At 38.5% G+C, this 22,739-nt stretch overlaps 1 protein-coding gene across 3 annotated transcripts in view; it reads right to left on the bottom strand.

Annotated features, from left to right (window-relative positions):
- The window catches only part of vnd (ventral nervous system defective), a 66,393-nt gene that overhangs the window by 7,018 nt on the left and 36,636 nt on the right, over positions 1 to 22,739 (bottom strand). For all 3 annotated transcript variants that reach the window (XM_067778553.1, XM_067778551.1, XM_067778552.1), the window contains one exon: positions 3,589 to 4,253. In XM_067778553.1, the coding sequence (XP_067634654.1) occupies positions 3,589 to 4,253 (665 nt within the window). The remainder of the gene's footprint in view (positions 1 to 3,588; positions 4,254 to 22,739) is intronic.

Here is a 22,739-nt window from a genome sequence, read left to right as displayed (position 1 = left end):
CGAGAATTTTCGCGAGCCGTCGAAGATTAGAGGGAACAGAATCGTACTCTGAAGAGTCGCGAATTGAGGCTTACAACTTCTAGTCAACACGCAAAGCACGCGAAATCCCCAAAATTTAGTCTTATTTCGCTTTAGAACCGTCATTAAAACCATAAATTGAGCTAACTCCTCTACATTGCCTCGGTAACATAACCTCACATTTTCTAATAACATAATGTGTAACTATGAACTGACACGAATTGGTAAAGGGTTCAACTAATATGAGCGAGTATCTGGAAACAGTTGTGGAAGTTCTCAAAACAGCGAAAGAGCACACCTTGTACTGGCTCGAAATGAGTAAGTAACGGTAGTGCGTGACAACTTAATGAAACAAAAAATTAAAACAAAAAATACTCATGAAAAAAATATGTCCAAAGCTTTGAGTATCGACCATTTAAAACTAAACGACTAATCCTGAAGTGTGAAACAACAACATTAAAGAACGACAAGAGCGAAGGGCGATCATAGACGAACTAATAAAGAAGCAAACAAATATGATTAGACAAATTTGTGTATGAAATTTTGAAATGTAATTTACGAAAACACGAAAAGCCAAACTAAAAAAAAGGTGAAACACAAATACAACAAAAAAGGCAGATGCGTCGAGCGGGCACGAGAGACCAACATCGAGGGTGTAACGCACTGAACATTTGCTAGCATAATTTGCGGCGCACAAAAGTTAATAAAGGATGTTATACGGATGTACATATGTATATGTGTTTGTATATATGTGTGTATGTATACACATTGACGTTGAACATCTGCCTCTTGTTAAGATTGCAATATATCGATATGGTGTTAAATAAAAATAACTTTTTAACTTACAATTAATGACAAGCACAAACCTACGTACAGTCGATGAAAAACCAACCAACAACAACCAACACTTAACCCATAAAATGCAGCTAAGCATTCATAAAGGATGTGCAAGGATGGATGCTATGGAGTGCTGGCCCAGTTTGGTTTTGGGTAATGTATGTTTGTAACTAATTGTTGTTATTTGATAGCCCATTTGTTGTTGTTGGCTGGTTTGTATGACATTCATCGGTGGTTGGTGTTGGTGGTGGTAGTGATTGTTGTGTTGCTGCACAAAGGTTAACATGGAAAATTTGTCGATAATTTGATGGTCTACGCATTGTTGTTTAGTGAAACACCCTTTGCCTCTTGCGCACAATGGATGTTCAGAGTCGCATGTAAGTGAAATTAATGTGCGATTTTAGTACAACACAAAAGTTATTCATGATACACTCCCATTGAAGGTTTTGTGTTTGGTGTTTTTGTGCGAGTTCTATAAAAACTCTTAGTGGAGTATAAATATGGTTCAACGTGGGATGGAGTTGGTGCCATATAAGATTGAAGCTGATCATGATTAATAGAAATTCAAGAAGGATGGATTCTACTTTATCACTATTTAAGGCTTTGACACGGCTTGAGTAGACGCAACAGAGGTCTCTCGAGGGACTGAAGCACCGAATCCGGTATATGTGGCTCAAACATTAGCACTGGGGTCGCTAAATCCGCTGGTATAGACTAAGAATTTTTTTCTTGGCGATGTAATGACCTAATAAATTCATGGGGACTCCATGGAACCAGCCTATCCAAGGAATGAAATTCAATTAAAGGAATTAATAAAAGTCTATCGCAGAACTTAAACTCCAAAGACAAGCATGACTGCTGTAAAGGCAAGAAATACCAAAGCTTTAAAGCTGCTCAAGAAAGACCTAAAAACACTGATGTAAGCCAATAAACCTTAATAGGCTTGCAAGGACTGATTCGCCTTGAACGGGTAGCGTTCTATCGAAAAAAAAAAAATCAAAAGAGGGAAAGTGTGCCTTTAGTATGGTCACCAACGCCCCCGTAGAGCCCAAAAGTAATTGAAATTCAAATATCGGAAGGAGCAAGATGAACACCTGGGGGCTCAACAGAGATCTAGCTTCAATTTATTTTGCTAAAAACTTTATAGACAATTTTGGGTGTGTAAATCTTTGAATAGAATAGAAGAACTGCCACAAATAGAATAGCAATCTTAAGCAGGACCCGCAAAACCCAAACAGTATCCAGGTGCACTAGTATAGGCAGAATTGGCAGTCCGAGAAGACCTCATAAAGACTGGTTGGTCCATAATGTATCCCTTGGCACAGATAATACAATGATATTCGAAGTCAAATTTGTGGTTCAGGCGTGAAATCCAAAAGTTCTGAGCGACGACGTTTTTGAATGAATTGTGAGAGATGGTAAGGACTTCTCTTATAAGCATAACAAATATGACTTTATGTCATCATCGATATGAATTTTCGTTCTCTTCAGCAAAAGAGAAATAAATATGTCGAAAGGAAGATCTCGAGGATTAGGTAAATATCAACTAAGGCTGTTGAAATGTGAAAAGGAAGCTTACGTGCTCACTATTTTTTTCCTAAAAATCGAGCGGATATCTATATGTGACCCGGTCTATGAAAAGGTGGCTTATGACTCAAAAAAGAAATTGCGAGAAACAGCTGTTGTTTGTTGTAAACAATCTCGAGATATAGGCCAAAACATGGGCCCGGGTACCCCTAGAATGTGTTTATAGAATATGGATATCAAATGAAAGCTATTAATGAGTGCTTTAGTAGAGGGTAATTTTCATACCTATTGGTGACTAGGGTCTCGAGATATAGGCCAAAACGTGGACCCTGGTACCCCTAGAATGTGTTTATAGAATATGGATATCAAAATGAGGCTGTTGATGTGTGCTTTAGTACAGAGGTAAGTTTTACACCGCTGGGTGACTAGGGTCTCGAGATATAGGCCACAACATGGACCCGGATATCCCTAGAATGTGTGTGTATTATGGATATCAAATGAAAGCTGTTAATGAGAGCTTTAAAGTAATTTTCAATGTGATATTCGATTTAGTCGCATCAACCTGCCAAAACTGATAAATATGCATGCGAAGCCGAAATAAAGACATGAACTAATAATGCCCATATACCTATTTACATACGTCCTATTCGATTTGGTATATAAATTTGCCTATATTAGTATTTTTGATGCGTTTTTCCGGGAAGTAGACCAGAGACGGACTAGGACTAGGATTAGGACTAGGACTGGGACTGAGACTGGGACTCGGAGTGGGACTGGGACTGAGACTCGGAATGGGACTGGAGCAAAATACATACCACCCTCTGGGACTGGCAATAAGAGATGAAGAAAAATGAGAAAAACTTGAGAGAAGAGAAAAGGAAGAAGGAGAAGGAGGAGACTGAGAAAGAAGGAGAATGATAGGAAGATGGAGATAGATGAAGCGAAAAAGACGGAGGGAGTAGTGAATAAAAAGATTAGGAAAAGTGTAGAGGGGGGAGGGCAGAGTTATACGGAAAAAGCTTATTAAAATGTATGCAGATAGACCAAATTTAGGGCAGAACAACGTGTGACGGGTCTGCTAGTCTCTTATAGTAATTAAAAATCCTTCAATTATTGTTCTGGCCTTGAGCTCGAATCGAACCTTGAATCATTTATCAATAGGCCGATAAAACCCAAAACAATTGTAATCAAAAATCTTGTACTCACCATAAAGCTCATTCTCCTTAATCCAAGCGCTGCGCGCCGGATGCGCCAAAACCGTATGCGTCATCTGATGATACGACGACAGCTCATCGCTGAAATTCGAAAAGTTCTTTGGCAAATATTGTCCAGCTGCAGCTGCCGCTGCTGCTGCCACAGCATTATGATGACTAGCGATAAGATGAGCAGTGGCTTGAGCTGAAGCAGCATTAGCCGCCGCCGAAGCTGCGCTCGCCTGATGTACCGATTGTCCATTAACATCGGTGCCATTAACAACAACACCAGCTAAGGTCGTAGGTGTTGTACCCGCTGAATGTGTTGTCGTTTGCTCATCATTAGGTAGGGGTAATGTGGTAGGTCCCGAGCCACTTAATACCGACGCTGGTGGTGTTAAATGTGCACTATTTGTGTCACCATTGCTATTACTATTATTGTTATTGTTGTGTATACTTGTGTTGTTGTTGTGGTGCTGGAGTGTATTATGTGCGTGTCCTAAGTGACTTGGATGCTGATGTTGCACATGATGACTAATATCAGCTTCGTGTCGATGTCCAGGTCCAGCATGTGGTGGCACTACGCCATTCTTCAATTCGCTGCCATCCAAATTGAGTATGTCCGATATGTGAAAACCGGAGGAGCGTTGCGATGAGGGCACTTTCGTATCGAAGAGACTGTAGAAGAGAGAAGGAGAATAATGAAATTAAAGATATGTACTATTAGAATTCCAGATCAGCTTAAATAATAGTTTTTGAGATGACTCATTATTTGGGTCGTTTTTATGGCTAAAGTTACTACAAATGTGCTTTCTGTTTTCGATGTTGGTGTGTACTTTCGTAAAGCTGCGTTCGAAAAATGTAGCCAAGCCAGATTGCGCCTATCCGTGCTATGAAGAGTGTAGAGCTTATATAGGAATTATTATGTATCGCCTAAAGATTCGTTTTTTGTGGTATGAGGTCGCGATGTCACAGAGTAGATTCTATTACACAATTTTAATACCCCAGCTGTTTAAGGGATGAGGGAGTTTGGATAGTACCAGAAGGTTTCTAGTGTCGAAGCGTATGAGTTTCATACGCAATAAAGAACTGCGAATCGCCAAAACTACGGTAAGGTCCTTAAGGTAAGGCTTGAACGCAAATTTTCTTTGAATCGCAGCAAATCACATACCTTTTAGCTGAAAACGGTTGGAAATTTTCATCAGCTCTTCTGCCAGGCACTTAACCTTTTACAAACTTGTTGCTGCTGTGAAAATAGCTTTCCTTCGATTCGAGATTTCGACAAGTTCAGCATATGTTAAAATTTCCACAGCGAAAACCACGTATTTCCCCGTAATTATCTCATGCACTCGTGGGAAATACCAACATAAACTACTCGCCCGCAAAAGACACGTATTTGCCCATAAACCCGACAAAGTTTTCATAGAACTAGCAATGCGATTAATAAAATAAATAGAGTTTTATAGCACTAAACTATTACATGGGTTAAAACAAACAACAATAACAATCAAAAATGCATGCGCGGTCACACCTATTGAAGAGAGAATACTAAGCTGAAGTGTCCTTACATTTAGGCGCAAAAAGGCGGAAAGATCTTAATATCGAGGCAGGTTGAGCGCAGTGAAAGGAGCTCTTGTCTCTGCAACGCGGGAAATTCCATAATTTTACTTTGTTTTGACGTTTAAGTGAAGTTGGGGAATTCCTGAGCAAATGTGAAACATATGTGTGACGAGAAGTTGAGCAGCGAACGGGCGCGTGCGCTTAAGTGAAATCAATACGCAAACAAGGCAGTGCAAGAGAGACCTAACCTTTACTGACAGCTAACAATAAAATGTGATTGAACAACAACAACAATAAACAAGCAAACACCTACACAATCACAAGCATATACACTTTCGTAAAGTGCAACGCGTTGTGTGTAGTTGTGCCTCTAGGAACAAGGAAGTCGTTATGGTTTGGTAGGCCAGCAAGTGTAGATCACAAAGCCAAGGAAGTAAATACAAGATCGTTACTTTGATAAGCCGCACAGGTACAGGTAGTTATTTGCGCTCTTAGAATCAGACAATTGGGCAATAAGATCGGCGACGTACTGTCTGGCAGAGCGGGATTCCCCAGACACATGTGTCGATTTGTGTGCACGCAAGGCTGCAGTCAATGCAATAGTCCTTGCCTCGAAAATGACCTTACAGCTAATGAACGATGCAAATGTGTGTGTGTGTGTGTGTGTGTTTGTGTGTAGCAACAGTGTTATCGATTTTCATGCATTTCCAAGTAACCTTTAATGGCGTGGGAAGTTTTACAAACGCACTCAATAACATCAAATACAAACAAACACACTAATAGACGGACGGACGGATGAACGAACGCATCGCTGCATTGACGTAGATCAACAACAAACACTGTGCAAACTTGTGCGCCTGCGTCTTTATGGTTTTCTTGCGTTCGCAAACCTACGCTGACGTTTTGGGAAACTCCAATTTGGGAAAACCAAAGATTGCTATTATTTGTATGTGAAAAAAGGCAACATATGTTTCGCATTTGCAACGCCTAGTATGCAATGCAAAAACAACAACAACTGCATAGAGGAAACATGTGGAAAGAGCGAAAAACCTGCGTACCAACTCGTCTTAGAACAGGTAAACTAAGCAGTAAGGACTGCTTAGCGGCTTTTTCGTACTAATCAGATTTTTATTTTGTTTTTGTGTATGCGATAAAGCGAATGAAAAAAAAAGGTAAAAAGATAAAAATTAAAATAAATTTATTTAAATTTGTTTGCCTACATTGAGCTGACTTAAGACTGGATAGCATTTTGTGTGGACTGAATAGATCGCAGCGCTTGAGGATTAGACGAAACATATGTTTCGCATACAAATTATCTAAAGGTGTAAATAATCTAAGGATTTACTAGTTTAAATCAAAGTTAATTTATTAAAGCAGGGACTTTTGGCAGATTAGAAAATTTTAGTTAAGATTAAAGAAACCGGAAGATGTGGAAGACGAGCGTTTGAATGAGTATTGTGTGCGATACAGTGGCGTGTAATTATATAGCGCAGACGCTGAACAGGCTATTATTGAAACAGTGGTTCCCAGAGACACCCGCGTTAGTGGTTTAGAAAGAAGAGATACAATTTTGGACAGTAAATTAGTTATTTTGTTAATTCTTTAGAAATTGTTACTTTTTTGAAACCAGTTGCTTTTACAGTTCTAAACTTTTTTGAAACAGCTTAATTTTTTGGATCCGAATACCTCTTTGGAAAGGTAACTATGTATTTTGAAAACGCTTAATATTTTGAACCGGTTTCTTTGTTGCACTACCATGACCGTTTAATCGGTTTAGCGCTAATTAAGTAATTTACTTTATTGAAACTGGTTACTTTTTTAACTGGTTAATTCTTTTGGAACCGGTTACATTTTTGGATTGGTTACCTTTTCGGAGCAGTTGCCCTTTTTGAAATCGCTTAATTTATGGGAACCGCTTACTTTTTTTGGAGCCAATTACTTTTTTGGAACCGGCTAATTTTTTGGAAACGAATACCTCTTTCGAACTGTAACTTTTTTGAAAACGCCTAATTTTAATTAATTTAATTAATTAAGTTAGTTTATTGAAACTGGTTACTTTTTTAACCAGTTAATTCTTTTGCAACAAGTTACATTTTTCAACCGGTTACATTTTTGCTTTTGCCTTTACTGAAACCTGTTAATTTATTGGAACCGGTTAATTTTTTGAATCCGGTTTACTTTTTGAAACCGGCTACTTTTTCGAAACCGGTTAAATTTGTGGAACCGGTTTTCTTTTTAGAACCTGTTGCTTTTTCGGAACCGATTTAACTTGCGGAACCGGCTACATTTTAGAAACCGATTAAATTTATGGAACCGGTTTTCATTTTAGAACCTGTTGCTTTTTCTGAACACATTCAACATGTGGAACCGGTTTAACTTATGGTACCGGTTAACTTTTTGGAACCGGTTATATTTGTGAAACCGGTTTTCTTTTTAGAATCGGTTAAATTTGCGGAACCGGTTTTCTTTTTAGAACCGGTTAAATATGTGAAACCGGTTTTCTTTTTAGAACCGGTTACATTTGTGAATCTGGTTTTCTTTTTGGAACCGGTTAAATATGTGAAACCGGTTTTCTTTTTAGAACCGGTGCTCTTTCGGAACCGATTTAACTTGTGGTACCGTTAACTATTTGGAACCTGTTCCTTCTTTTGATTTGGAATTGGGTATTTACTTTCATCTAGATAACTGTTAAGAACTGGTTAATTCTTTAGAACTGGTTATCTTTTAAGAGTTGGTAGCCCCTATTACCATTTTAAGTAACTTTTTTGAGAACTTTGCCTTTTCTTTTTTTAGAGTATATCATTTTTAAAACGATATATTATTTTTATAGTTTTTTGAAATCTTTGCATTTATGAGAAATCGTAACTTTTTTGAAAACATTTTGTTTCAAACAGTAGGAAAAGTAAAACGCGTCTTGAACTTGATCCTTGCGGAGTACCTCACGAGTACGAGAAGGACCTTAACAATTTTTTTACGACCGTTTTTAGACTTTGATTTAAAACTTTTTCAGTGCATGGTCACAGTTGTTTTCGATATCTCGAAATAAATTCAAAATATTTTTCTACGACCTTAACTCGGGTCCGATAAGGTACAATATTAAATTCTCTTTATTTATGCTCCCCCGAAAATAACTCTTATTAAGCGATCGAATTAACTAAATCACTGAAATTCTCTTCATAGTAAGAATAAGGATAATCCTGGTGAGAAACTGAATTTATTTTCTATTTAATTTTTAAATTGGTGCCCTGCTAGACACGCATATGAGAACCGATTCAGAAAGTACCTAATCTAAGATTACATACCGAGGAAGCATAAAATTGTAGATCCTTCCTTTAATGAATTTATTTGAGCATTATTCCTGCATGTTGAGAAAGAAAGACTTTAAATTAAATCAAAATTAATTCAAATCAAAAGTAATAAGTTCTTCCTAGAACTTCTGTTTTCTTTTTGTTTATCGTCATCACTCTGAGATACTTAGCTCGTTTTCTGGAAAAGGCTAAACTTGAACGTGCATTTACTATACATACATTTCTATAGTTTATGTTAAATTGTTATCGATAAAATTGTATTCTCTTTTGTAATAGTCAATTATGGCTCCAACATATTTCCTTCCTTTAGCATATTTAAAACGTGTCTGTAGTACTTATGGTCTGATTGCTTATGAGAGCATGGGAATTTTCAGTCAAGAAGAGTTTGGAATCCTTCACAACACATAACCAAAAATAGGGAACTTCATATAAATTTGCTTCTATTATACTTCTCAATTGCGACCCAAATGTATCGCACATCTAGATCAAAACAGCGATCAACTGAAAAAATCGCAATGCTCAGAAATGGGAAAAAAACTGACTGACTTCCCACATGCGTCAATACAATTATTAGTTTTGGGCAAGGCCAGGTATTTGATAGAGTGTTTAGATCACTGGGTATTGAATTTGGGAACCCGGTACTATGCATAACTTGAAATAACCTGATTTCTGACTAAGCTCCTCATTGATCTTGTTGTGCGATATATGTAACCTGATTGTGTTTTAAAGGACTTACTTTTCACGTTAGCGCTATTGTAACACCGTTCTCTGTATGAAGAGGATTGACATTTTAGTTGTTTACAATAGTTCATTTTCCAATAAAGAAAATTACTCGTCCGAAGGTAAGTCAATGAATTTTAAAAGTTGCATATTAGACTGGGTTGGTTCCCATACAAAAAATTTTAAGATTATGTTGAGAGGGTTTCGGAAAAATTTTTTTAAATTTTTTTTGATCCTTCGAAATACAGCCAAAAAGGTTTTTTCGTTGTAACTTGGTTACTTGACGACCGATTTTTAAAATTGATATGCCATTATTTTGGCCTTGAGAAGCTCCACATTTCCGTTTAATGTCCTTTAAATCTATGAAGTAGATTTCCCATGATTAGGTCAGCTAACAAAATTTTATCCCCCCCCCCCCCCCCCCCCCCCCCTAATGTATGTTTTTTTCCTTACCAAACGAAAGTACTTGAAAATTCAAGAAAATGTTGCTTTGAAACCATATTACTAAAATAATAAGCAAAGAAGTTATAGCACTTTCAATATTTATTGCAACTGTGATTTTACCTGATTCTTATTATACTTAGACCTGAAACTCATGATATTTTTGGAGGAAAAATTGCAGAGTTTACATTGAAAAGTTTATAAAGATATGCCAGATATCAGGAATAGGGAAAGTCAAAGTAAATAAGTGAGTCAAACCTGTAGTTTCGTATTTATAATAATAACACTATGCGACAAAATCTACTTTTTTTCTGGGTATTGGACAAAGCCACTTTTTCGTAGAGATTGAGGCTTAAGTAAACAAAGTACTATCTCCGTTTTTCGAAGTTAGCCTCCAAAAAATAAATATCGGCTTACGAAATTTGAAGTTCGAAATTCTACATTTCGAAATTTTATTTTATTTTTTTGTTAACGCGTTCAGCAAATTGAACAAGTAAAAACGTGGTCGTGGTCCGCCCTTTTCCCTTATTAGAAGGGCTTGATTCTTTTTTTGAGAAATTTAGTATAACAGCTGTTATACGAGGTGAAAAGTCAGAATGACTTCTGAATACGACTTCTGACTTCTAACTTTTCACTTTTACTTTTTCAATTTGCTGAACGCGTTAACAAAAAAATAAAATTTCGGCTCGAAAAACGGAGATAGTACTTTGTTTACTTAAGCCTCAATCTCTACAAAAAAGTGGGTTTTGTCCAATGCCCAGAAAAAAAGTTGATTTTGTCGCATAGTGTTATTATTATAAATACGAAACTACAGGTTTGACTCACTTATTTACTTTGACTTCCCCTATTCCTGATATCTGGCATATCTTTATTAACTTTTCAATGTAAGCCCTGCAATTTTTCCTCCAAAAATATCATGAGTTTCAGGTCTAAGTATAATAAGAATCAGGTAAAATCACAGTTGCAATAAATATTGAAAGTGCTATAACTTCTTTGCTTATTATTTTAGTAATATGGTTTCAAAGCAACATTTTCTTGAATTTTCAAGTACTTTCGTTTGGTAAGGAAAAAAACATACATTAGGGGGGGGGGGGGGGGGGATAAAATTTTGTTAGCTGACCTAATCATGTGAAAACTACTTCATAGATTTAAAGGACATTAAACGGAAATGTGGAGCTTCTCAAGGCCAAAATAATGGCATATCAATTTTAAAAATCGGACGTCAAATAAACAAGTTACAACGAAAAAACCTTTTTGGCTGTATTTCGAAGGATCAAAAAAAATTTAAAAAAATGTTTCCGAAACCCTCTCAACATAATTTTCAAATTTAGGGGCGGACATTAGCAACTTTTTTTTTCGACCCAGTCTATTGCATATCATATAAACTGTCCTTATTTAGCTACACACCACTGTATACAAACTGATTTCGGCATTGGTGACTTTTACTCTTCTTTTTACGTGTCCTTTCATTGACTTCATTTTTATTTATTTTTTTAATACTTAACACAATAAGATAGGAAATACCCTTTTAAGTGTGAATAACTGCATTGAGTGCATTATATGTCATCGTTTGTTAAAATCACGCTACATAACCTTTTTAATTTTTTATTTAAGAAAACACTTAATTTGTTTCTATTACATTATCCGCTCAGCTACAGGTAGTTACCATAAAATTGTATAGTAATAAAAAGAGAAACACTTGTAATAAAAGGTGAGGAATCAAGTGTATGAGCACTATTGTTCTGATTTCCGTTTTGCTTTTTCAGTTCTTTCTTTTAGAAACAATTTTAGAGATCCTTTGAAAGAGCGAATGCATAAAAATCTGTGAACAATTAGAGTCATTGACTTATAATTGATATCCTCGTATAGAGAAGACAAATAAGGTTTCTTAAGCGGAAGTTCTATTATTTGTATAGGAAGCATGCATTTTGACTTGTTCTGTTTTTTGGGTATTATTTCACTAGGAAAGTTGAAGCTACTGACTGATGAGTGCTCATAAGGCAGCTAAATGTTGAACTTAATAAAGTGTGATTTGGAGTTTGCAGACTATTTCTTACCTTGCAAGACGCTGTTAAAAAGATGTGTTTTGTTGGTGTATTAAGAATGCCGCTAAGAACTCTATGGATGGGTCTGCCTTAATACATTTTTAAAATAAGTGGTTTCAGTTGCTACCTCAAGGCTTCTTCCCACTGCCAAGTCCCGCCCAACTCTTCTCCTCGCTATTGCAAGTCCCGTTTTGAGCGTAGGTTTTGAGCAAGGATTACCGCAATGCCGCTCAAGTTATAATTGTTATTTATAAAAAGTGATTTATTTTGAGGTTTATTCATTTAAATAAGATTTCTAATAGCTCATAACTATTCCTTCTATCTCCAAGAGCTCCACTGTTCCGCAAAAGCAAGTGATCGTCTTGTTAATAGAGACTAGGTCAACTTTAAATCTGTTGAACATTTTTTATTATACATAATAAGTATGTTAAGGCTCCATAACTTTAAGAGTCTGGGCCCGTATCGTGTTATACGATCACGTATGGAAAAGCAATTTCACTCAAACGATATATAAATAAGAAACGTCAGAATATTCCTAAAAATAAAAATAAATTATGGATCTAATGAGTACTGGTAGCCACCATTTCACATATTTCCCTCATCCGATTGCCCATTTTAAGGCTATTGCAATGTAAAAAATTTATTTCGATCACGGATCGCATAACACGATACGGATCCTGATAGTTTGTATTCTAAAGTCGAATATTTTAAAAAAAACTGTCAACCGGAGAGGGCTGATGAGATATAAAGTCTGTTTTGGGAGAACGTTTTACTTTCCAATTTGGAAAGTAAAATTTCATATAGTTGTTTCTAGGTACGCAAAACTGATTGAAGTAAATTCCCAAGCTGACTTGGGCGATGCAGTTTTTTTAAACTACAGAACTGCCATAGCAATATAGTTATAAAGCTGGATAAGACTTTAAGCTCTCCCGATTCAGAAACAAGGCACCAAGCTGCTTGAAGCCAGAGGGGTTCATTATTAATTTAATCTAAATTAGAGAAATCAGGAATTCCGATTGAATTCTAAAATCTCATTTAAACAATTCAGCCTACCGGCCTCCGATAAAACTCAACATACAATAAAAACGCAAGGAAGAAATCTTCATCTCCATCAAACATGTTCGACGCCAGACAAAATTTTTCCTTACTTAATACAGGATGAAGATGAGCAAAGCCGAGATTGTTCACATCTTTATTTTAAATATTTTATGCTTACCCCGGTAACGCATTACGCAATGCCGCCGGATAGAATGCAGGCAAGAGCGGATGTCCCCATGGTGGCAGCAGTATCGGTGACCAAGGCAGGAAAGGAGCCGCCGCTGCTGCAGCTGCGGCCGCTGACGGTACCATCAAACTACTCATGCTATGTAATGCAGGAAAGGAACTGAAAGCGGCTGCTGCAGCAGCGTTTGTAGGCAAACGCAAATGATCAGCAATCGAAGTGGGTGTAAAAGCGGGCGCTGCGTTCTTACCGCCGCTATTCGCACGAAGTGGTGAGTTTAGACGTTCTTTCGCTGTTACCGCTGGCTTTGGTGATGCTGTTGCGCGCGTCGGTGTTGAAGTGCGTGGTGGCGGCGGTAAAGTTGGTGGTGTTGGCGTTCTCGATGTGCGACTTTGCGACGGCAAAGCGTGACGAGGTTTCGTAGGCGAAGGAGGTGGTGTTGCAACGCTAGACGAAAGGGAATCAAGTGATTTGCGTCGATTTAACGGTGTCCGCGGTGTACGTCCGGGCGACGGCGTGCGTTTGCGTTTCTCAGCCACTTTGAATGAGTTTGTTGCACAACGCGCCGGCGGAACTTAGTTTTTTGTTTGGCGTAATTTAAAGTCTGTCAAGAGTTCACAAAGAGAAATAATGATTGACTTTCGATGTGCTTAAAGGAAACTCACTGCAGCACGTTAAAGTTAAGCTTTGAAAATGATGTAAAGTTCACGAAATTCTTTACGACTTTAACTCGAAAATCACAACTTATGAGATCTCACAGAAACTCGAGTGCGCTTTGAATTCTTTGCTTTTGATGATTTCTTGCAATAATCTTTCACGATATGCTTTTAAACTTTCACTTTATTGTCGGGCTATTTTTCACAAAAGTTAAATTTTGATTAGTTTATGTACCGAACGCGACTTCACGCTCAGACACATGACGTTGGATTGGTAGGCGTTCAAGATGCTAATAGAATCCTCTTGAATTCGAGTAGTCTTTGAGTCCGCGCACACATTTCCAAACTGAAGTGTTATCAACAACTAACGACTTGCCGTGTACGCCAAGCTAACGCAACCATTCAACCAACCAACGCACCAGCCGCCCTGTCTGTCCGGGCAGCTAAGGTAAGGCAAAAGCAACAGCAGCCCAGGCCAACCAACGACAATGCAGTCAATGCCTTGTACCTATGTACCATCAAACTAACAAACAAAAACAAAAAAACAAAGAATCGTCAACAACCACCATTACACAGCGCAGCTCTCGACTTGAGAAGGCCTTCAGACTTTAACCATCGAGTGCTAGGCAAGGCAGGCAAACTCACTCACAATCACAGTCACGACAACAACAAACCCATTCAACAACTTTGTTGTTATAGTATTTTTTTGAATTTTTTCCCGATCGATTTTGCTAAGTGGCTTCTCATGTCCTGCGAGTATACAAAAACAACAAACACTCCACAACACAAGCACGCATACTTCACTTTACTTTGGCAGAGCGGTAGAGAGTTGTCGAGTCGAGAGCTGAGTCGAGTGGAGAAATAACCACCACCAAAGCAAAAAGAAGTCCGTGCACATAGAGCGCCAGCTATATTAGCGCGAGGTCTTTTATATAAGAGTGCAAGAAATATCCTTTTGTGTGTAAGTGTGTGCGCGCATATCGTGCTATCGCATTCCAACCATAGTGCGCTTAGCTGTTACTCGTACAGGCAATGGCTTAGATAGCCGAGAGGGTACTTAAGTGCCGAGTTCAAATTTCGAGTTCCACCATTGTGTTTTGGTGCTAAGTAGGGCACTACTGTGTGCTACTTATAACTTGTTGGTGTTGTATTTTCTTGTTGTAGTTTATGTGCTCGTCTTAATCTGCTTAGGAATACAGCTTCCAGCGGGATGAGCGCGCAGGCTGAACGATGTGCCTCAACAGCCAATCAACCAGCAAATAAGAAGGCTAAAGTAAGCAGTACAGAGCCAACATGTGCGGGCACCGAGAGGTATTTGTTAGCATTATTTTTGAAAATCTGATACTAAAGTGTAGGGATGCGCTGGAGGCTGCGTATCTTGCCACAGCGGGTATTAAGCTTGACTGGGTTTTGTCTGCTTTTAGTGCTATATCAATGATGAGGTGGAGTCGTCAACTGACTTTTTATGCTAATGCATTTACTCGTATGCAGCAGACGCCATATTGCTTCACCACCATAAATTCTCGTTGATTCTTTGCGGAGCTTATGCGCCCACAGCTTCCATTCCTGGCTACCTTCAAGCTATGTTTCATTTTCCTTCCTCCCGCCCTATTTCTACCAAAAACGGGCTGTCCATTACACTAATCTTTTTTATTTCTCATTTATTTTCTTTTTATGCCACTTCTCTTTCTTGTTACATGTTCTTATGTGCTTTAACTTCCGCTCTCAAATAGCGTGATGAACATTTTCATCATCATTCTCATTTTAACAAAAGGGTCTTATGTACCGTTGTATGTGGGTACATATGGATATAAATATATAAACTTACTATGTGTGGAGCTGAAATAGTCATCCGTTTTATCATTAAATGCCAAGAATATCTTACGTAATACTCATCGTAACAAGTAATCTTATTACATTTGTTCTTACTACCGTCATAAGTGTAACGAAGTGAGGCTCATCATAAAAGTTGTTACTTCTATTTTCGAAGTTATTAATGTTTCCTCTTCAATTTTTTTTATGATGTGGTATAGTCGTTAATATCACATCCGCTGATATGAAATCAGATGTTACGGATTCAAAAGAAACAGCTTTTCCATTGGCTTGAACATTTTTTCAACTCAGAACGCGAAATACATCCGCCGAGATTTAAACTGACTTCATATGACATCTGCAAGGCAGACTAATGTTTTACTGATAGATTTTCGTGACCGAAATACAGTCGGAGCGCTTACCACAGCATAAATTCCTCAAATCTCTTGCCGGCAGCACTTGGGGTAAAGACAAAGAAACGCTCATTACCACTTACAAAGGCAATTGGCCGGCCGATTACATGCTACGCGTCCCCGATATGGCCGCCAAGCCTAAAGGTTACTGACTGGAAGAAAATACTGACCTCAGAACCGCTACGGAATGCCTTCTAATGTCTCCAGAGCACCACTTACCCAATTAAGCGCGAGTACTCCCCATTAGAGAGCGAAATGAAATGCTGAACAAACAGTTTTTGTTAAATACTCAGAAGCCAGGGCATCCCAACAGAAATCGGATTGAAGAGGCCACACTTAACAGGGACTTAAGAGGTCATCTGCGTCAGCATTATGATGAACTGTGGCAACTGATAACACAGCCGTATGAAGCAAAAAAGCACAAACAGGTCCTCATTGATATTCAAACAGGCGCCAGGAATTTCCCTGCGAATACAGTTCATAAAGAAAAATATCCAGAACTCACAGAAGAACGCACTCTCCCTAGGGATACGCGCGTCACTCTAGCTCAACTTCGATCTGGGTACTGTAACAGGTTGAGCTCTAAGCTATCCAGAATCAACCCCGACATACAAAATGTATGTCCTGCTTGTAATGTGACCCCACATGACACCAACCATCTTTTCAATTGCAATGTGGAACCAACGCCTCTAACATCCCTCTCACTCTGGTCCACCCTTGTTGAAACTGCAAGTTTCCTTGGGCTCCCGGTAGAGCATATTGATGACAATTTGTAATCGGTCACGCCTATTGGATGGGGCGAAGCACTACAAACAAAAACAACAGCACTACCAAGGGACGATCCAGTTTCTGAACTTTTTTCACGATAGCCGACTTTTAATTTGAAACTCAAACCTTTAATTTGGTTGGACAGCCCGCTACCCCCCAAGGAATTAATAAATATTTCACATTTTCTGCGTAATAAGAGGTTCCTCTCGCTGATTTTCTGAAGCTCGAGGCAATACGTCTGAAAACTTCTACCTTGTGGAAGTGCTCCTTGGCCTCTCTTTTACTGTATGCACAATTCCCCGACGCCCAGATCAGAATTCTGAGCAGATCAGGTGGGTCAGCCGCTATCCCAAATAGCTGGAGAAAGCTTACTTAAACACTTTTTCGGTCTGTTGTAAGGCGATAATTTTTCCAGTGTTTCGCATACGTCAATACATAGAAAAAACGAATAAAGCTCCAAAATATCAAGCCACATCGCATGGATTTCCATCGCGTCGAGTTTTTCATCAACAGCTGTCCAGAATGATATCGTTCGCTGGCATGAGTTGATCTGAGGCCCACCTTTTTAGAAGCAAAAAGCAGGTTCCTACCGAAAAGTAGGACGACGCGATTGCGTGCGAGTTTAGGAGCTCATCAACCTCGACAGTTTTGGTGCCCAGCACAAAAACTCCGAACAGATGGCGCGACCTCCGCTTTGCAGATGCTGATCTGGTCGGCCGGCCAAAATATCCGACTGACTCTCAGTTCCTGAGTTTTTGATATTGGAAGCAGTGTCTAAGTAATGCATTCCATCAGACTAATTCTCCATAGAAGAGAATCGGCTTCAACAATATATCACGCAGACAGCGTTTAGTTCCATGGCGCCTATACTAATCAGAGTTTCCTAGCTCTGCTTATTTAGTATAAGGCTTTAAGTTTGGTCTAAATACAGGAACCTTCTACCTCGTGAATAGAACAGGCTCAGTTTTGAAGTAGTTCGCCTACTACTAGCCAGTGGGTTAAGGGGCGATAATATCCTGCACTGGGCATGCCTGTCATGAGATGCGACTAAAATCCACAGTTCCGAAGGTTTGAGGGGTAAAAAATCGTTCCCGAGAAAATTGGTATCGTATCACGAAAAGTTTAAAAGATGAGGGTCGCTAAGTAAACGCCTTGTTTAAATTTATTAGGCTCATGGGAGATGTATGAGAAGTAAAGTTACTTGAAACACAAAAACGCTGCTAATCCAATTTAGGGGTGAAAAAGCATCGGTTTCAGCGATTTGTAGTTTCAATGGCAGACTTTTACAGTTAAATACACTTCAAAGTTTTTAGTCTAGGTCCCTTTGTCGGAGTGGTATGAAGAGAGATGCCTAGAGAAGAACATGAGGCAGAACGGCTTGAGTGAGAGGAGCTTCAGATAAAATCTGAAAACTCATCCAGAAAATCCCTCGGATGACGGTTTCAAAGCGGGGTTAAGTCCTGCCGGAACTGTAATGGTCATCTGGTAACCGGCGCAACGTAACCAACGAAGGAAACATCGAATCCGATACTTGACTACGAAAAATGCGTTCCCCTAACTTACTATGACGCCAGGAAACGAGATATTACCCGCCAATCACGCCTCCAGATTGGGTTAAAGTAAATAAACTGAAGCCAATAAACTGCTTGTGCGTAAACAGCACTGCTAAGGACCTGGTAAACTAAAGGGTAACATTAAGTAGTAGTGACGCGTAACTTATTGGCATGAAGTTATGGCGGACTTTTTCGCGCTTGGTGTCACTATTAGCTTCCAAAATCTTTTGGGAAACAGTCATGCAGGTTGAGTTGAACGGGAGGTGGGAGTATTAAAGCAAATCAGAGGCATTTTGGCTATTAGCGAAGCATATTGGGCTACATCCATCAAAGGACTGTCTTTATCCGCTATTTTCGCTAGTTGATTTTCCCCTTACAACAACAACAGCACAGTTAATCTTATAATCTCTTCTAACCTAGTTTATCGTTAAGTCTCTCTTTATGAAGCACTTCCATTTCCCATAAGGCTCAAAATATTAAAATATAAGTTTGACCTAACGAGAAAACATGATTTCCATTTCACTTTTCAGGGACGTACATAAATTCAGTGGGAATTGTAAGCACTTCAGTGATTAAATGGCTTTAAGGCCACGAAGTAAACAAACCCTAGTATTGTTATTGTATTGACGATACAGACGTTCCCCGTAGGCTTTGGAGAGTGTATCGATGTTGATGGTCCTTGGCCGTATATAGATCCGGTATGTTCCGGTAACAAAGCACCACTAAGGTGCTAGTCCGACCATCTCGGGAACGATTATTATGACCACACCAAACCTTCTAGGCCATACCGCCCTCCCCACCCCCTAGTTCCATGAGGAACTTGGGACGCCAGAGCCTCGCCTGCTAAATATGTATATGATAAATGAATATTTGTAACAGGATTCCCCTCGCGTAGGTGAGGTTTACAATTGGGTTGCGGAAGCTTTGAAGCTATACAGCTTTGTGTTGCGCTTATCAACCCCCTTTTTTTGGAAAGCCTAGTAGTCGCTTCCAATACCGCAAAAAAAGGCGCCGAAGGTTTAGGGCACCGTTGATAAAGGTAGTTTCTTCCCAGGTACGATTCCGATACGCTCCTCTATAAGCACTTTCTCATACTAGCCTGATTGCCACGAGAACGATTTTTTACTTTTCGAATCTTTGAGCCTGTGGATTCTAGTCTTATGAGAAGGTATGCCCTACCGCGGGTATATTCAAAGCTCTTTACTCACTGGGATTACGTTTTAATCTTTCTGGGTCGGATTAGATTAGATTCCTTCTTTTACTAGTCCTTTTGGTTTCATTTTGCTATTGTAGTATCCACTTTCAATTAAAAAGAAATACAAGAAAGCACTCTCAAAGCCCCAAGCTTTTTCTATGTTGCTTTATGTCTATAGAGAAGCCAAATCCTCATGTTTTAGTTGAAAATCTGAAAGGGATCTTCCCATACAAATGTTAAGTTAGTTCATCACAAAAGCCTACTTTGAAGCTTTCCGAATAGGTACCATTTGAAGTAAGTTTTGTTAGAAAAAAAGACCTCCCAACCTGCATGACTTTACATGCCTAGAGTGGGTTTCATACCCGAGACCTTATCAGTACTAGCACAATTGCACTTTGCATTTGTAAAGTTTCAGTCTTTCTGTAGAATTTTTAAAGCAGTTTAAAGTTCGTGTACACATTTTTATTCGCCCTGCTCCCCGCGTGTCTGCGGACGCTACAAGTCACAAAAAAAAAATATTTTAGAAAAATTGAAAAAAAGTTAAAGAAGAAAAATTAATAAAGTTCTCACATCATAGACACTAAAAACATTCTGCAAAGATTACATTTCATGGCAGACAGCCCCTAAAAGCATGCCACATGAAAATGCACACACACACACAAGCAGCAAACATACACTGAAAGTGCACTTTAAAAACAAAGATGGCTAACAGTTACAATAACAACAGTAACAACAAAGAATAAATGAAAATGTACTTAGTAGGTACTTGTTGGGAGTATATGAATCAAGCGAGAAAGCAACAAAAAAATACAATAAAAACAAAAATCACTGCAACAAAAACCAAAGTCATAATATAACAAATCAGAACAACAAAAGCAACAAACCTAACACGCCTTCTTTCTACCACAAACACTCAAGGTTGGTACAATCTGCATTGTTGTTATTATTGCATACCAGCTAGACAAGTGAGTGAAGTAGAGCGCGTTCTCTATACGCTACAACCAATCAAAATGCGGCGTATGCTATGCTACAATTTTTGTTGTGAGTGGGGTTTTCCCCTCCTACCGACTGCTTGTATGTGAGCACCAGCTGTTGCGTTGCTTGATTGTGCATAGCACAATGCATGAGTGCGAGTGAGATGTTGCTAGTGTGGTAAAGGCATTGGAATTTGGCATTGTTACGTTTGCTTATTGTTGTTGTTGTCAGTTGGTTTAACACTTGCGCGTCATTATGGAGTTTTGGGAAATTTTTTTTGCGCGCACTGTTTCTCCTGTAGCTTTGTATGTTATGCGAGCAAGGACTTTTGCGGCGAGCGGCAAGTGAGCGCATATTGAGGGAAATTCCCTGAATGAGTGGATGTACTCAAAATTTGAAGTGCAACAAAATCATATATTGAGTAGCTAAATGATGTTGATGGTGGTGTGAAGTGCTTGTAAATGAGAGGCAGCGGCTGTAAGTGAAGTGTGCTGGGAAAGAGTGAGATAGTTAGATATAGAGATAAAAGTCTTGGCTTTTTATCCTTTGTGAGAAAATATTTGAGCGCCGCCTATTTTTGTTATATTTCCAACTTCGATTAAATGTTTTTATTTTTATTTTTTTGCCATTTCAAGCGCTTGTTAGCGATAATGTTGATGAGAAGTCTTTGAAAGCCATTCGAACGTGAGTACAGGATATGGACGATTGTGGTTATTTATTAAGTTGTTTTTTTTGTTCACTCGATTACTAATAAGACTAGACACATATATAAACACAAAAGTGCTTACATTTTTCATCAAAAAAATTGTTTCGCACATTTTTTCAATTTTTTTATTTAAACCTTTATATTAAGTCGCTTTCATGTTTGTCACCTCATTTCCATACGAATATTTGACCCACGGAAAAGTCGTTTTCGGTAACTTCCCGTTGAGCTAGACACTTGGTACTTAGAACATAGTTCAGATCTGGGAGACATTACAATGCAAGTGAAAAAAAGTCCGCTAGGTGGCGCACGGATGGATATATACAGAAAATTAATTTTAAAATGGAAATTTTGCGATCGACTATTAACTAACTTCTCGCTGAACCAGAGACTTGAAACTTAGCACGTAGTTTGCGAGTCGATGGCACTACAATTCGTGGAAAACAAAATTCCGCCAAGTGGCAGACGAATCGTGATAAACGAAAATCCCTGAAAATCTCTGAAAAAACGCAGGGAATCTTGCGATCGATTTTTAAGTAACTTCCCGGTGAACTGGAAATATGAAACTTGAGCCGTAAGTCAGAACCCGGTGACAATGCAATATTTTATCAAAAAAAAAAAAATCCGCTAGGTCTCGCATGGATCTAGATATTGAGAAAACTAGTTTTAAATTGGGAATCTTGCAATCGATTTTTAACCAACTTCCTGGATATCTAGAGATTTGAAACCTGAAATATAGCTTAAAACTCGGTGATAGTGCAACGTTTGATCAAAAAATGTGAGCTACGTAACGCACAAGTCGAACTATTTAGAAGATTAGGCCATGCCTTCGTGGCTAGCCTCCTGAGTGTTGCAGGCGTTGTAGAATTCCACCTCGTTGAAGGCCCAACTCAATGCACGTCCTTGCATATTTTTAGGCGTACGCGACTTTCACCACGATTCTTTTAGACTTTCAGGCAGGCATGCTTAACGAACGAAACGATATCATTTCGTTACGATACTCAACGTTAATAAACGAAACGAAGTCATTTCGTTTCGTTTCTTAACGTTAAGAACGACAAATTAACGTTAATTTGACGATCTTAACGTGAAGTGACTTCGTTTCGTTTATTAGCGTTGATTATCGTAACGAAATGATATCGTTTCGTTCGTTAAGCATGCCTGCTTTCAGGCGTACGCGACTTTCACCACGATTTTCAGCTGTGCAAATTAAGTAGCTGGTAAACGAGGTGGAATTCTCTTGTTATGATGTACATTCACCAACAATGAAAATTCACCACATCATCACTTGTGTTTAACTTACTTTCTCAACAATTGTGATCATATTCACCAACATCGATTGCGTTGCACTATCCGGCTTCGCCAATTATGAGAATAATCACCAACAAGAATCATTCACCCAATTCATCCTCTTTGTCCAACTCACCCGCTCCACCAATAACAAGAACATCGAACAGCTATAATAATTCACCGATTTATATGTAGCACACATACATCTTTCTACAGTCACCTAAGCCGAATATAGATATAGACGTAGTATGTCCGAGCAACGTCTAAGAACGGGTAGCTATTTTGAACAAATAAATTAAGATAATAATTTTCACTTAGGAATTACTTAAATTACTACTCAAAGTTGGAATTGCCTTTTTGTAGGCAGTACTAAAAAATTTAATATTTATATAAATGGACCAAAAAATAGAAGCCAATTTTTCCTTTAATACAGGCATAGGCCTGTTGAATTTTGACTAAAAATATTTTGACTAAAAATTCTTGTAAAAGAATTTTGCGATTTA

The sequence above is a fragment of the Eurosta solidaginis genome, chromosome 4, assembly GCF_040869045.1.
Source record: "Eurosta solidaginis isolate ZX-2024a chromosome 4, ASM4086904v1, whole genome shotgun sequence".
Taxonomy (NCBI): Eukaryota; Metazoa; Arthropoda; class Insecta; order Diptera; family Tephritidae; genus Eurosta; species Eurosta solidaginis.
Note: the sequence above shows the minus strand (reverse complement) of the source record. Positions and strands in the feature narration are given on the sequence as shown.